Genomic DNA, 17,409 nt, shown 5'->3' on the forward strand with positions numbered 1-17,409 from the left:
GTGGACCCCCCAAATGAACACTTATATGTCTGTGGACCCCCCAAATGAACACTTATATGTCTGTGGACCCCCCAAATGAACACTTATATGTCTGTGGACCCCCCAAATGAACACTTATATGTCTGTGGACCCCCCAAATGAACACTTATATGTCTGTGGACCCCCCAAATGAACACTTATATGTCTGTGGACCCCCCAAATGAACACTTATATGTCTGTGGACCCCCCAAATGAACACTTATATGTCTGTGGACCCCCCAAATGAACACTTATATGTCTGTGGACCCCCCATTTGAAAATATGGCAGAGACCCGGCCCTGCAATGACATGTGGAAGTTCAGTCCGGAGACCTCTTCCTGGAAGGAGGTTAAGCCCAAGGTGAACGACTCATTCTTCATTAGTCGGGGCTGCTGTTGCATGGTGGGGGATCGTGTCATCCTCTTTGGAGGATGTAAAGGAGACAAACCCAATGATCGCCTGTACGTCTTGGACCTCAGTCCCAGTCTCAAGACGCTTTGCAAGATGGAGGTTATCCAGTACGGTCTGGAGCGGTCTGGACTCCCACACGACATCGGGTGGGAACTGGCAGCCATGACTGATGGAGCATTGGATGACTCAGCATAAACTACATGTCTATGTTGTTCTTTGGGAGAAGATCTGGATAAAGCATTGGTCCTCAAACGGGAAGTCCTCAGAGGTACTAACATCTACCAACCTTATTTATGTTTAAAAATGGGCTTTAGGATGAATTGAAAACATCATTCGAAAAGCTAATTTGAAAAGACAAACAAACAATAGAACAAACACACAACATAAAACATAATAATTTACAATAATAATAACATCATTTACACAAAGACTGATAGTGCTGTCAAACAAATCTATGAAGCCATCAAATCTAGGGTGTCCACCAGTCACTCTGACTCAGCCATGACCATATAAGGAGTTCCCAATGAAGCTACGCTCTGGACAAAAACGGATCTCTGTGGCTGTCAATCATCGTCTCTTTTGTGCTCGCGTATGGAGATGGCGGTCTGATGTCATCATCGGTATATGCTCATATTTGGGCATGCCCCCCCCCCCCCCCTGGAGCTGACTGATTTGTTTACGGCCGGTGCCATGACGACACATTGACATTAGACTACACACTCCATATTTGGGCGTAGCTTCATTGGGAACTCCCTACATGGTCATGGCTGAGTCAGAGTGACGTCAGAGCTCCGCCCACCGACACGCCCCCTCGGATATGGGATTCATGCCATGCATTAATTAACCCTTTGGGCTCCATTACGTGTGATGTAAGTCTGACCAAATATGATGTCACACAAACTGACATCATAGACTGTCCTCGTACTGCATAAATGGTCTCATGTTCAAGAAAACTCTGTTACAGAGCAAGGTGGTGACGGTGTCATTTCAAACAGTGAGATAACTAGTCTGTCAGATGTTTCACTGTACAGCGACGATACGGGGAGACCCAATGGGGAGACCCAATGGGGAGACCCAATGGGGAGACCCAATTGGGCCCGGCGTAGCCTCTGTAGCGGTGGGACACAAAGTGTACGTCTTCAGTTGTCGTCCTAGGAGCGCCAGAGAAGATCCGATCATGGTGAGCGTCTTCAATACCGCGTCGCTGAGATGGACCACGCCGCTGCCGCCAGTGACAACTACAGGAGGAGAGCGCCCCCCTGAGGTGCCCTGTGGTCGCCGATACCACACGGCTGTGCTCATTGGAGATACCGTCTACATATGGGGTGGAAGGTGTATAAATGGAGAGCTTTGCAGCAACATGCTTTATGCCTTTGACGTCGACACCCACAGATGGCTCAATGCTGAGGTCTCTGGGAGCGTTCCAGAGGCGAGGAGGGGCCACTCAGCCTGTGTCTTGAGGAAGGACATGTATGTCTATGGAGGAGTGAAGCAGCTGGGTGGACTCACTAATGACATCTACAAGCTGGACACCGCCACGATGGTCTGGTCCTTAATTGACACCAGTGGAACTCTGCCGGAATATTCAGCATTTCACACTGCTACCATCATCGGGACAAAGATGTTTGTCTATGGTGGATTTGGGGTCCTGTTGACCATCTATATCATCAGAGTGTTTGACACAGAGACCCACTGCTGGCTCAGCATTCCTTCTGCACAGCCTCTCCCAGAAGGACGATGGGCTCACTCAGCCTTCGCCTACAATGGAGAGCTGTACATATGCGGCGGTGCATCTCCACATATCATGGCAGAGATGTGGAAGTTCAGTCCGGAGACCTCTTCCTGGAAGGAGGTTAAGCCCAAGGTGAACGACTCATTCTTCATTAGTTGGGGCTGCTGTTGCATGGTGGGAGATCGTGTCATCCTCTTTGGAGGAGTGAAAGGAGACATGCGTACATCCAATGATGACCTGTTCGTCTTGGACTTCAGTCCCAGTCTCAAGACGCTTTGCAAGATGGCGGTTATCCAGTACGGACTGGAGCAGACCGGACTCCCACACGACATCAGGTGGGAACTGGCAGCCATGACTGATGGAGCATTGGATGACTCAGCATAAACTACATGTCTATGTTGTTCTTTGGGAGAAGATCTGGATAAAGCATTGGTCCTCAAACGGGAAGTCCTCAGAGTTACTAACATCTACCAACCTTATTTATGTTTAGAAATGGGCATTAGGGATGAATTGAAAACAACATTCGAAAAGCTAATTTGAAAAGACAAACAATAGAACAAACACACAACATAAAACATAATCATTTACAATAATAACATAATTTACACAAAGACTGATAGTGCTGTCAAACAAATCTATGAAGCCACCAAATCTAGGGTGTCCACCAGTCACTCTGACTCAGCCATGACCATATAAGGAGTTCCCATTGAAGCTACGCTCTGGACAAAAACGGATCTCTGTGGCTGTCAATCATCGTCTCTTTTGTGCTCGCGTATGGAGATGGCGGTCTGATGTCATCATCGGTATATGCTCATATATGGGCATGCCCCCCCCCCCCCCCCCCCTGGAGCTGACTGATTTGTTTACGGCCGGTGCCATGACGACACATTGACATTAGACTACACACTCCATATTTGGGCGTAGCTTCATTGGGAACTCCCTACATGGTCATGGCTGAGTCAGAGTGACGTCAGAGGTCCGCCCACCGACACGCCCCCTCGGATATGGGATTCATGCCATGCATTAATTAACCCTTTGGGCTCCATTACGTGTGATGTAAGTCTGACCAAATATGATGTCACACAAACTGACATCATAGACTGTCCTCGTACTGCATAAATGGTCTCATGTTCAAGAAAACTCTGTTACAGAGCAAGGTGGTGACGGTGTCATTTCAAACAGTGAGCTAACTAGTCTGTCAGATGTTGCACTGTACAGCGACGATACGGGGAGACCCAATGGGGAGACCCAAAGGGGAGACCCAATGGGGAGACCCAATGGGGCCCGGCGTAGCCTCTGTAGCGGTGGGACACAAAGTGTACGTCTTCAGTTGTCGTCCTAGGAGCGCCAGAGAAGATCCGATCATGGTGAGCGTCTTCAATACCGCGTCGCTGAGATGGACCACGCCGCTGCCGCCAGTGACAACTACAGGAGGAGAGCGCCCCCCTGAGGTGCCCTGTGGTCGCCGATACCACACGGCTGTGCTCATTGGAGATATTGTCTACATCTGGGGTGGAAGGTGTATAAATGGAGAGCTTTGCAGCAACATGCTTTATGCCTTTGACCTCCACACCCACAGATGGCTCAATGCTGAGGTCTCTGGGAGCGTTCCAGAGGCGAGGAGGGGCCACTCAGCCTGTGTCTTGAGGAAGGACATGTATGTCTATGGAGGAGTGAAGCAGCTGGGTGTATTCACTAATGACCTCTACAAGCTGGACACCGCCACGATGGTCTGGTCCTTAATTGACACCAGTGGAACTCTGCCGGAATATTCAGCATTTCACACTGCTACCATCATCGGGACAAAGATGTTTGTCTATGGTGGATGTGGGGACATGTTGAACACTTATAACAGCATCAGAGTGTTTGACACAGAGACCCACTGCTGGCTCAGCATTCCTTCTGCACAGCCTCTCCCAGAAGGACGATGGGATCACTCAGCCTTCGCCTACAATGGAGAGCTGTACATATGCGGCGGTGCATTTCCACATATCATGGCAGAGATGTGGAAGTTCAGTCCGGAGACCTCTTCCTGGAAGGAGGTTAAGCCCAAGGTGAACGACTCATTCTTCATTAGTTGGGGCTGCTGTTGCATGGTGGGAGATCGTGTCATCCTCTTTGGAGGAGTGAAAGGAGACATGCGTACATCCAATGATGACCTGTTCGTCTTGGACTTCAGTCCCAGTCTCAAGACGCTTTGCAAGATGGCGGTAATTCAGTACGGTCTGGAGCGGGCTGGACTCCCACACGACATCGGGTGGGAACTGGCAGCCATGTATGACCCTCTGCCGTGTCCTGCTGTTCTGAACAGTCTGTACAGTTAAGTGGTCAAGAAGAGCCCCAAACAAAGGGCACAGCGTTGTTGGTACAGTTTGTAGTACTGTCGCCTCACAGCTAGAAGGTCCTGGGTTCGATTCCCGCTCGGGACGCTGTGGGCGTGTCCTCTCCTCCGCGTCATCAGTGCCCATATACCCGAAGGCGGGGTTGGCGAAAGGGACTTTCTGTGTGGAGTTTGCATGTTCTCCCCGTGTCCCCTAGGGTAGGTACCCTCACAAAAAACATACATTAATCCTGGTCTCTATAAACTGCCTCCCCCTGGCCAGCCGGGGCGCCTGATGGAGGGGAAAGGAACTGGTTGGAATAACGTGTTCCTTCCACGCGCTACGTCCAACCAGGGAAACTCCCCCCTGTCGGGTGTAAAAGGAGCAACTTGGACACTCAGGCATGAAGGAAGCATGAGTTAAAGTCCGTTGCTCTCCCCTTGTTCCCCATATATGGGGACTAGGTTGGTCTCCCCTTGTTCCCCATATATGGGGACTAGGTTGGTCTCCCCTTGTCCCCCATATATGGGGACTAGGTTGGTCTCCCCTTGTCCCCCATATATGGGGACTAGGTTGGTCTCCCCTTGTCCCCCATAAATGGGGACTAGGTTGGTCTCCCCTTGTCCCCCATATATGGGGACTAGGTTGGTCTCCCCTTGTCCCCCATATATGGGGACTAGGTTGGTCTCCCCTTGTCCCCCATATATGGGGACTAGGTTGGTGGAGGGTGTGTAGAGCCCAGGGTCACATTAGATGATTGACACAGGGGTGAAAAATGGGTTACAAAATCGTGGGATGAAAATTATAAAGAAAAGAAGAAGAGCCCCAAACACCGCACATGATACTGCTGTAGCGACTGGACTCCTTTGGTCCTCAAGAGTTACTACATCTACCCAACATACTTTAATTTATGTTTTAAGATACATTCAAAACATCACTCGGAAAGCTAATTTGTAAAGACAAAAACAAACAAACAAGAAAACAAACAGCAAAAAAACATGTAATTTGCACAGAGACTGATAGTGCTGTCAAACAAATCTATGAAGCTATGAAACGCAGGGTGACCGCCAGTGGTGGAAGTATCATTATACCACAGGTCGTTAAGAGGAAGCAATCTGATTGGTTGAAACGGCTTCTAGCCGTGGGTTAAACCAGCACCGTTCACCAACTATAATCAAAACAAAGAATTCAGCTGCTCTGTTCTCCCAGAGCGCTAGCAAACTCTGTGGCTAGGCTATAGCTAGTTTCTTGGGACATTAATCTGTGGTCGTAGTGACTACATCTGTCATTAAAGAAAATCCCATTGACATATATGGGATTTGCAGGATCTTACATCACAATCTGCCAGCAAATCAGAGCACCTGTTTGAGCCAGAAAACCCCAGATCACAGAAAATCTACTGAATGTTAAAAGTTCACGTTTTTTGGGTGCAATTGAGATTAAAAAAAATACGAACAATTCCAAAACCTTTTTTTTAATGTCACAATCCCTTTAAATTGATAGTGCAATGTGGAAATACCCCGTTACAATTAAAAGTCTGGAACAAAAACATGAGTGAAAATACAAAAGTAATGGCATCAAACTATAGTTCTAAAACGGTTAGTCCCAATACTTGATTCTGATTGGCTGGTTGCCATGGTAAATCTCACGATAATCCACACCTTCATTTCACTTTATATATTATTCCCAGCCATTCCATTGATCCCACATGCTCTCTAGCTGAACTGGGGAAGGGGAGCAGTGTTGTTTTTGGCAGCAAATTTCTATTTTAGTTTTAGTCATAGTCTCTTGAATATTTTTCACTTAGTTTTAGTCACATTTTAGTCACCTGGAATGTTCTAGGGTTTAGTCTAGTTTTAGTCGACTAAATCCACAGTTGATTTAGTCGACTAAAATGTGTTTTGACAGGCCTTGATGTCGTTGTAATGACATATTTTACACTTTGGGTTGCATGCTGAAAATAGCAGATATACAATCTCACAAGAGAGATTGTAGATCTGCTATTTTCAGCATGCAACCCAGCATAAAACTGGATCTCTTGTCCACTAGTCCCTTCCTAGCCTCGATACCCAGGCTTTCATTTTGTCTGCGCGAAAGATGAAAGCCTGGAAAAAGCTGTGGGCTGAACCAGTCTAAAAGTGGGAGTCAACCCTTCCGGGTGGGCGTCGCTCTAAATGATGTGACGTAGCGCTGCACTAGGGGGGAGAGGAGGGGCCGGGGGTGACGGACAGATCGATGAGATCCAATCAGGGTGCGCGCATTTCTGAGGCGCGACCCGCCCCTCTAGACCAGAAATGTCTCTGCTTAGGTCAGGCTAGTCCCTTCCTAACATTTTAGTCTAGTTTTTATTTGTTGACGAAATTGTCAGTATATTTAGTCTTAGTTTTAGTCACCATAGATTAGTTTTTATTTAGTTTTAGTCAGTGAAAAAAGGCAGTCGACGAACATTTTTCGTCTTAGTTTTAGTCGACGAAAACAACACTGCTGTGCGGACGTCTAAGCACCGCCCGCGCTCATAGTGTCGAGGGCGTTGTCAGAGTACCCGTTGTACCAGTCTGTCTGTGTCACTATTGTGCCCATATATGGGGATCTCCGATGTGAAGTCCCTCCAGACCTTTCCGCCGCCCGCGCACAGTTTGGTCTGTATCTCTACATGCACATGACCATATATGGACATATAGGATCTGTGGCTCTGGACAAAAACATTAATAATATTCACAATCTACAAATTAACTACTAAAGCTGTAAAATAAATGTAGCAGAGTAATAACGTGTTCCTTCCACGCGCTACGTCCGGCCCGGGCCCTCTGTCAGGTGAAAAGGAGCAGCTTGGACTCCTCATGCATAGAAGGAAGCATGAGGTCCCCCCCCCCCCCCCAGGTTGGCAGAGGAAGTGTAGCGCCCAGGATTACATTAGATAATTGACACTGGGTGAAAAAATGGGTTGCAAAATTGTGGGATAATATATATATATATATATATATATATATATATATATATATATATATATAAAAATGAAGAAAAGCCATTTTGTTATTTTCTTCAGACAGATGCTATAGGGATCATCGTTTACCTGCAGTCCTTTGTTGTCTTTGAAGCTGCACTAATTAAGTCGCTCTGGGTATAAAGAGCGTCGGATAAACGCCTCTAAATTGTCACAGTAAATCGTGTGGAAGGCGCGGGCGGGCGCGGTGACGCATGGATCTAATTTGAGAGTGAAAGCCTCCATTCTGCTAATCTATACACCTGACTCCATGATGATTAAACTATATAGGCTGAAGTCCGGTTGGAAATGCAAATGGTATAAAGAAGTGGTTCTTAACCCATTCTGACCTGAGATCAGATTCATACGAGGTTTCCACTGGACACACACTGGTCTGATTAACCCATTCTGACCTGAGATCAGATTCTAAAAATGTCAGTCTTTCTTCGATTTTTCAAATTTTTCAATAGCTAAAGCATAACATGATGCTAACACCAAAATGGGTTCCCATTCAGAATGGGTTAAAGCAGGGGTTCTCAACCCGTGGGTTGCGACCCCCCCCCCCCCCCCCCCTTTTTTTTGCCAGGGGGTGCGGTGCCCCCCCCCTGCACCCCCATTAACTCCGCCCATGTCTGAAAACAGCCCGTCTAGAAGCTCACAACTTGCCGCATAGCGCGACGCGACGCGCACAACTTTAGCTATACTGACGACGCCAGCCTACAATATGGATTTCTACACATGCAGGACACATTGTTTTGCTGTGTTCAAAGTACTACAGGATGTTTGCATTTCTTTCGCCATGGTAAGACGCTGTATCATGTACACGTGCCCATGCCCATGGTGCATTGCATGGTCTCCTCTTCCCAACGGGGTGTGTGTGTGTGTGTGTGTGTGTGTGTGTGTGTGTGTGTGTGCGTGCGTGCACGCCTGTGTGCGCCGCGCCTTGCATGCTATCAAAAAGGTGCGTATACGTGTGCGTGAATTTAAGGAGCCTTGTGTTAACCCATTTTGGTGTTAGCATCACGTCATGCTTTAGCTATTGAAAAATAGCAGATCTACAAGCTCATAGCGCGCCACCGAGTGGCGCGCTACGAGCTTGTAGGTCTGCTATGTTTTGAAAAATCGACTGACATTTTTTTTAGAATCTGATCTCAGGTCAGAATGGGTTAATCAGACCAGTGTGTGTCCCAGTGGAAACCTCGTATGAATCTGATCTCGGGTCAGAATGGGTCAATCAGACCAGTGTGTGTCCAGTGGAAACCTCGTATGAATCTGATCTCAGGTCAGAATGGGTTAATCAGACCAGTGTGTCCCCCAGTGGAAACCTCATATGAATCTGATCTCAGGTCAGAATGGGTTAATCAGACCAGTGTGTCCCCCAGTGGAAATCTCGTATGAATCTGATCTCAGGTCAGCTCTTTTGGATGAAGGCGCCAGCGGCAGGAATGTGAGCCAGAAGCAGAAGGTAAATGGATTCAGACACAATTAGCTGGATTTAGTGCAACAATTAGCAGCACTTAGTGGAGGCAGAGCGGCTGAAATAATGACTGTTTGTAGTAGAGTCTGTCCCTGCTGGGCGTCCAACACTGACGAGATGCAGTATGGAGCTCTCTCTCTCTCTCTCTCTCTCTCTCTCTCTCTCATGTATCTATCTTTCGATACCTCTCTCTCACTGTCACATATTTTTCACACACACACACACACACACAGCTTCCGAGCTCCCACCTGAACTTTCCTCGTTAACATTCCAATTAACGGGGAGGCGAGGATCGACGTATACAATCTGGCAAATTAAACGCACACACAGCGCTGGCGTGTAGCCCTGGCATATGGACCCTCCTTCCACACAGGAGCGGAAAAAGATTTTGCGCAGCCGACAGTTTCGGTTGTCGGCTGCCGACAATTTGACTTCTTCCAGGGCTTTGGGCGGTCCCGAGGGGACACACACCCGGAAGCCTATTTAATGGCATGTAGTCCTCTAGTTCTTGGTTGGTGAAGTGGGAGTGACATTGACAAGATGTTGACAAACAGGCAAATTCTGGCGTTGGTGTTGGTGCTATCGTCTGTCCCGTGCACGGATGATGGTGGAGATGACCTTTGGTTTGATGGCTTCACAGTTCCGTCTCTTGCACACGGTGATTGAACTGAACCCGGAGAATGCGGAGAAGCTTGTGAGAGCCATCACTGTCCTACATAACCTTCTCAGATGGCACCGGCAGTCATCTGCTTCCGACGTGGCAGAGGAGATTCCAGATTCCCTCCGACCAACTGGAACGGTTGTTGAGAACAATAACCCAGATGAAGAGGCTCGCGCTGTGAGAAGTAACTTTGTGGAGTACTTCAACTCACCAGCCGGTGCTGTATCATGGCAGGACAACCATGTTTAATCCTCACCTACCCATTACCATCATTACATTTTCCTTCTCTATTTAAGTCTTTCTTCTCCTCGGATCGCCACCTTGTAGTGGTGGAGAAGCTTGTGTGTTCCAATGAACCTGAGAGCTATGCCGTCTGGAGCTTTGCTCCTGGTAGGGTCACCCATGGCGGAAAGCTCAAGGGGGAGGTACCAGACAAAGTGCGATCCAACCACAGCAAATGAAAGCTGCAGCATACTTCACGCAGTGTTGCAAATAGCCTGCATCCTGCGACTCACTGAATTGAGAAAGGACCAAATCCTGTCACCCTCTGGGGGCCCTCTGGGATGCCAGACTCTAATGTTGTTGAAGGAGGACTCATACAATGTCTTTGGAACCCACCCCTGGGTCCCAGGACCCATTACATTGAAAACCTATTTACACCACTGGGCCCCTAGTTCTCTTGGACTCCATGTGACTGGACCCTCCTGACCCACATCTGTTAAGGACAGTGTCTCCCCACATTACACAAACGCACAGGCGTCCTCCATGAAGGAAATCTAGCCACTATGACATCCCTCATTTTACCGGTTTATTTTAAATCTTCCCTCATCCCAAGTTCTTCCACCTTCCCAGTAACTTTGTCACTTCTACATTTCCCTGGTACTGGAGCCACTCTGCTGTCACCCAGGGAGGCTGTAGGCGAGAACTTGATGCCAGCAGTCCTAGGGTCCTCACTGTGGACTGACATTTTTGTGCAACATACAAAAGCAGCTTTTGTATGTTTTTTCAAACAATAGTAGTCTATTTCCACAAAAAATACATCCATGTCCTACCCATTCCAAAAAAAATGCCTTGAGACTGGCAAGTCAGTAACTACACTGGCTTTGCTCAAATATTTGCCACGGACATGGAGAAGTCTTGCCATAGCCATATTTGTCTGTGTATGGAGTACTAGGGCTGTCAATTGATAAACATATTTAACCCACCTAAGGTCGATTCAAGACAATCTTCTGAAAAAACAATGTTCCTAACGTCCTATATATAACTATTTCATGTCAAGTACCCCAACAATTACTGTATATGTAATTGGCCGCTGACCCCCATCTGAAAATAGAGACCTCCCAGAAGCAAAGATTTGAGTTAAAAACGTTCGCTCCCTCAATAATATATATTCAAAGCTTTTTTTGCCACATTTTCATGATTTTTCGAGTGCCGTGCTATGAGCTTGTAGATCTGCAAATTTTCAACAGCTAAAGTATAACATAATGCTTAAAATACCAAAAGGGGTTCCCGTCCTCTGGTACATCTTTAGCGTACTCACCAAAACAAAGGCGGCTTGTGTCATTAGAAAGCCCTTTCCTTAGTGGGAGCACTAAGGGAAAAATACCTTTCTTGCCAAAAAGTAACGTTTATACGTGTGGTTTGGGGGCTCAGAGTGCTTCCAGTAAGGAAAGTAGGCTTTCTAATGACACAACCTGCATTTGTTTTGGTGAGCAGCAAAAACGTTATTTTTATTTACGCTAAAGACGAGAGGCTAGTCTGCAGTTCCGGAAGTATAGAGTAACATAGCTCTAAATTAAACGCATTAGAGCTACGCGTCCGCCCACGCTGAAGTTCACAGTGTGTGTGTGTGTGTGTGTGTGCCGCAGACACACCCACGATAGTGTCGCGGTCCCGCCCCCTTTCACGGCCCGGAAGAGAATCTCTTGCTCATTCCCCCCATATATATATATATATATTTATTTAAAGGCCGTTTAGCCTCAGACAAAGACGAAAAATCATGTCAATAAAACGTTTTTGTTTTTGGGACGAACAAATAATTAAAAAGAAGAAAAAAGGACATGATTCGTCAGCAGCCGAGTTGGCTTTTTCCGAAGCGTAACGGTCTTCAAATAAATACTTTATGAAACGTCTATGGGAAGAAAAAAAATAGTGGGAAATTCTCCTCCCCCCACCCGGCCACAGAGAGGCCAAACATTGCGTGACATTATAGTCGCTGAACCAATATAAGCGATGTATAACGCAGACATCTGGGACTCCGTTGTTTCTCAGAGTGAGGATTTAAGAAGTCTGACCTGATAATACAGAGTGAGCAATGTTCTGCTGGACGGTACATCTGAGTGGAGGACCAAACACATCCGGTTGTGTTGCTGTTGCAGTGAAGGATGAAGTGTTCACCTTTGGAGGACGTTGTGATGTAAACCGTGTTCAGATGGATGTGAACGTCTTCAACACAGTGTCTCTGCGCTGGAGGAAGTTGACCCCAGAAACTAATGGAAGAGGAGAAGCTCACGTTGAGGGTCCCCCCTATCGCCAAGGCCACACAGCTGTGCTAATAGAATATGTTGTCTACATCTGGGGAGGCTCCTGTGGAGGGGAGTACAACATGCTTTATGCATTTGATGTGGACACCCATCTGTGGGTCAGAACCAAGGCTTTTGGGACTGTTCCTGAAGGGAGGTGCTACCACTCAGCCTGTGTCTTGGAGAAGGTCATGTATGTCTATGGAGGATACCACCAAATGTCTGTACGCAATAATGACATCTACATGTTGGACTCCACCACAATGGTCTGGACTTTAATTAACACCAGAGGAACGCCACCACATGCTCCATCAAGTCACTCTGCTACCATGATCGGGACAAAGATGTTTGTATTTGGGGGCTGTGGGGGGTCTGGGATCTCCTACATCAGTGTGTTTGACACAGAGACCAGCTGTTGGCTGAGCACACCTTCACCTCCAGAAGGACGCTGGGGTCATTCAGCCTTTACCTTCAATGGTGAGCTGTACATATATGGTGGTCACACCTGGAACAAGACCCTCATTGATCTGTGGAAATTCAATCTAGAGTCCTGCTCCTGGAAGAAAGTTGAGCCCAAGGGGAAACGCCCAACTCAGATGTATTTCATGTGCTGTTTCATGGTGGGAGATTGTGTCTTCCTCTTTGATAGATGGAACAACCCCGCTGGTGACCTGTTTATCTTAGACCTAAGTCCTAGTCTTAAGACGCTATGCAAGCTGGCAGTTATTCAGTACGGTCTGGATCAGTCTGAACTCACACACAACATCAGGTGGGAACTGGCAGGCATGAGTACAGTAGTCAAGAAATCAGTCCAGGTTAGGCTTACCATACGTCCTCTTTTGCCCGGACAAGTCCTCTTTTGAGGGGCTGTCCGGGCAGTCCGGGTTTTTTTTAATAAATTCCTTCAAATGTCCGGGGTTTTACACGTATCGCCTGTAGTGTATCGCTATGCTCACAGACCATTCAGACCAATGTGTATTACAATGCACGTTCAATGGTTCGTAGTGGAAAAACACTGTGAGAGGTGGACTTTCAGCCCGAACCCCGGAATGTGTATTATTCATGACTCTGCATGCGCTGCGCGCTGAGTGCTGACAGCACTGGTCCTGACCGCAGAGCAGAGAAAGCCTCGCTGGCTGCAGATAGACTGCTGTGCTCTCCGTGAGGAAAGCTTGTAATGCCATAGAACTATCTCATCATTGACATGCAGAAAAAGTAGGCTACTGTTTTCTTAGCTTTGTGACTGACCAATGAGAAGCAGATTGTATTGTCTGCAAATTAAGGAACTATGTGTCTGTCACAAATAAAAGTTCTGTCCTGCAAGCGCATGTCATGTCAACAACACAGACAAGGCAGCTGTGCGCGAGGTGAGTCCTGCAAATTAAATTGACCCAATATTATTTTGTACAAGATAAGCCATATTGCATACAGGTTCTCAAACTTTTTAATTTCAAGGACCCCCATAACTCTGAGAGTAAAACCAAATGGACCCATAAGAGTCCCATTTGCTTCCATTTGTACAGTATCAGAGTTAAAAGTTATAAAAGGGTCCATTTGTACTAGTACACTCTCAGAGTTACAGACCTGTAAGGGTCCATGAGTTGGTTCCATTTGTACACTCTCAGAGTTACAGACCTGTAAGGGTCCATTTGGGTCCATGTGTTACACTCTCAGAGTTACAGACCTGTAAGGGTCCATGAGTTGGTTCCATTTGTACACTCTCAGAGTTACAGACCTGTAAGGGTCCATTTGGGTCCATGTGTTACACTCTCAGAGTTACAGACCTGTAAGGGTCCATGAGTTGGTTCCATTTGTACACTCTCAGAGTTACAGACCTGTAAGGGTCCATTTGGGTCCATGCGTTACACTCTCAGAGTTACAGACCTGTAAGGGTCCATTTGGGTCCATGCGTTACACTCTCAGAGTTACAGACCTGTAAGGGTCCATTTGGGTCCATGTGTTACACTCTCAGAGTTACAGACCTGTAAGGGTCCATTTGGGTCCATGTGTTACACTCTCAGAGTTACAGACCTGTAAGGGTCCATTTGGGTCCATGCGTTACACTCTCAGAGTTACAGACCTGTAAGGGTCCATTTGGGTCCATGTGTTACACTCTCAGAGTTACAGACCTGTAAGGGTCCATTTGGGTCCATGTGTTACACTCTCAGAGTTACAGACCTGTAAGGGTCCATTTGGGTCCATGCGTTACACTCTCAGAGTTACAGACCTGTAAGGGTCCATTTGGGTCCATGTGTTACACTCTCAGAGTTACAGACCTGTAAGGGTCCATTTGGGTCCATGTGTTACACTCTCAGAGTTACAGACCTGTAAGGGTCCATTTGGGTCCATGTGTTACACTCTCAGAGTTACAGACCTGTAAGGGTCCATGAGTTGGTTCCATTTGTACACTCTCAGAGTTACAGACCTGTAAGGGTCCATTTGGGTCCATGTGTTACACTCTCAGAGTTACAGACCTGTAAGGGTCCATGAGTTGGTTCCATGTGTTACACTCTCAGAGTTACAGACCTGTAAGGGTCCATTTGGGTCCATGTGTTACACTCTCAGAGTTACAGACCTGTAAGGGTCCATGAGTTGGTTCCATTTGTACACTCTCAGAGTTACAGACCTGTAAGGGTCCATTTGGGTCCATGTGTTACACTCTCAGAGTTACAGACCTGTAAGGGTCCATGAGTTGGTTCCATGTGTTACACTCTCAGAGTTACAGACCTGTAAGGGTCCATTTGGGTCCATGTGTTACACTCTCAGAGTTACAGACCTGTAAGGGTCCATTTGGGTCCATGTGTTACACTCTCAGAGTTACAGACCTGTAAGGGTCCATTTGGGTCCATGTGTTACACTCTCAGAGTTACAGACCTGTAAGGGTCCATTTGGGTCCATGTGTTACACTCTCAGAGTTACAGACCTGTAAGGGTCCATTTGGGTCCATGCGTTACACTCTCAGAGTTACAGACCTGTAAGGGTCCATTTGGGTCCATGTGTTACACTCTCAGAGTTACAGACCTGTAAGGGTCCATTTGGGTCCATGTGTTACACTCTCAGAGTTACAGACCTGTAAGGGTCCATTTGGGTCCATGTGTTACACTCTCAGAGTTACAGACCTGTAAGGGTCCATTTGGGTCCATGTGTTACACTCTCAGAGTTACAGACCTGTAAGGGTCCATTTGGGTCCATGTGTTACACTCTCAGAGTTACAGACCTGTAAGGGTCCATGAGTTGGTTCCATTTGTACACTCTCAGAGTTACAGACCTGTAAGGGTCCATTTGGGTCCATGTGTTACACTCTCAGAGTTACAGACCTGTAAGGGTCCATGAGTTGGTTCCATTTGTACACTCTCAGAGTTACAGACCTGTAAGGGTCCATTTGGGTCCATGTGTTACACTCTCAGAGTTACAGACCCATGAGGGTCCCTGGATCACACCTTTGAGAGCCACTGCTTTAAATAAACACATAACTAATATAGAGCATATTTGATCAAATTTAGGAGCCAAACTTTTTTGACAAATTAATTTAATTCAAACGGAACCACACATGCATATGCACGATGTGCACTTTCACGTGCACATGCACGCGTGCACATGCACGCGCCTGTGCATGTGTCCTCTTTTTGGTAATTCAGAATATGTTATGCCTAGTCCAGGTGAAATAATAAACAGTATAAAACGGCCCGCTGGCACAGATTACTTGAACTCTGTCCATAACATTCTTCCAGTGGTCCGAGGAATAAAATAAAATAAAAAAACTTTTTTCCTTCTCAAAAAAGTTTTTTTTTTCTTTTTTACTCTCCGACTTTTTTTGTGGGGGGGTGAAAGGTCACAAGGCGAGTCCTACACTGAAAGATTTAAGATGCCTCTCCATTGGCCAATCGGAGTCCGAGTGACAGCCTGGAAACTTTCTTAACCCCCTCCTCATCCACCAAAGAGAGTCAATGGCCTTATGTAGGCTATCGAAATATAGCCTATACATTGCAATCAGATTCAGCAATAAGGAAATGGGCTACTCTTGGATTACATAAGAATGCTTTATACAATGTGTTGTTAAAATATTGTTGGAAAATAGCTGATCTACAAGTTCACAGTCAGTCTGTCTGTCTCGCGACCCCAAGTATGTTGATTCATTCATATCTGATTGATGGAGAGACGTCTTTGAGATATACAAGGCTTTTGCAATCACAACAATGTACTTAATTCGCAAACGATTCGTTTTCATTCATTTTCATTCAAAATACATATTTTCTCTCTGTTTAAAGTTTATTTTTTTTGCTATTGCAAATATACCGGTACATACTTTTAGCTTTCTGTTTTAATTTGTTTTCATTCAAAATAATTGTTTTGTGAGTAAACGATTAGATTGTGTAAAAAAAAAGAAGAAAAAAACAATAAATCTCAATGAATATGTGTAGTTGATACACATCTGCAAAAAATAAATAAAAATAAACCCAGCAACATTGTCACAATGCGTTCTGTTAGTATTGGCAGCTGAATACAGCAGGTCTCTGAAAACACGCAGAAGGAAGCACGGAAGCCGAGATGAAGGCATTTGTAGAAATCCCAGTGGACAGTGGACGTGTTTTATGTTTGTTTAGGACAAAGTTCGTGCACATACACTAAGGGCCGATTCATACTCCTATTTTACCGCTGTCTCGGCGCTGTAGTGCCCAAATGATTTCGGTCTTTTCAGTAAGCCAAATGACGTCACATTGTAGGCTCTACAGAGCCAAATGACGTCACATTGTAGGCTCTACAGAGCCAAATGACGTCACATTGTAGGCTCTACAGAGCCAAATGACGTCACATTGTAGGCTCTACAGAGCCAAATGACGTAACATTGTAGGCTCTACAGAGCCAAATGACGTCACATTGTAGGCTCTACAGAGCCAAATGACGTCACATTGTAGGCTCTACAGAGCCAAATGACGTCACATTGTAGGCTCTACAGAGCCAAATGACGTCACATTGTAGGCTCTACAGAGCCAAATGACGTCACATTGTAGGCTCTACAGAGCCAAATGACGTAACATTGTAGGCTCTACAGAGCCAAATGACGTCACATTGTAGGCTCTACAGAGCCAAATGACGTCACATTGTAGGCTCTACAGAGCCAAATGACGTCACATTGTAGGCTCTACAGAGCCCAATGACGTCACATTGTAGGCACTACAGAGCCAAATGACGTCACATTGTAGGCTCTACAGAGCCAAATGACGTCACATTGTAGGCTCTACAGAGCCAAATGACGTCACATTGTAGGCTCTACAGAGCCCAA

At 46.4% G+C, this 17,409-nt stretch overlaps 2 protein-coding genes across 2 annotated transcripts; both read left to right on the forward strand.

The window, feature by feature from the left end:
• Positions 1-300: 300 nt before the first annotated feature.
• LOC310878491 (kelch domain-containing protein 3-like) lies at positions 301-2,545 on the forward strand (the record flags this gene model as incomplete). Its single annotated transcript, XM_083792820.1, has 2 exons — positions 301-551; positions 1,585-2,545. 2 exons carry the CDS (start codon positions 301-303, stop codon positions 2,543-2,545), a joined length of 1,212 nt encoding a protein of 403 aa, XP_083648946.1.
• Positions 2,546-3,438: 893 nt separating this feature from the next.
• Positions 3,439-10,383, forward strand: LOC310878492 (kelch domain-containing protein 3-like; the record flags this gene model as incomplete). The annotated part of the gene is made up of 4 exons (XM_083792821.1): positions 3,439-4,379; positions 8,876-8,930; positions 9,583-9,780; positions 10,360-10,383. The coding sequence occupies 4 exons, from the start codon at positions 3,439-3,441 to the stop codon at positions 10,381-10,383; spliced, it is 1,218 nt and encodes a 405-aa protein (XP_083648947.1).
• Positions 10,384-17,409: the final 7,026 nt, after the last annotated feature.

This window comes from Protomyctophum parallelum (genome assembly GCF_964188405.1).
Source record: "Protomyctophum parallelum genome assembly, chromosome: 20".
Classification (NCBI taxonomy): Eukaryota; Metazoa; Chordata; class Actinopteri; order Myctophiformes; family Myctophidae; genus Protomyctophum; species Protomyctophum parallelum.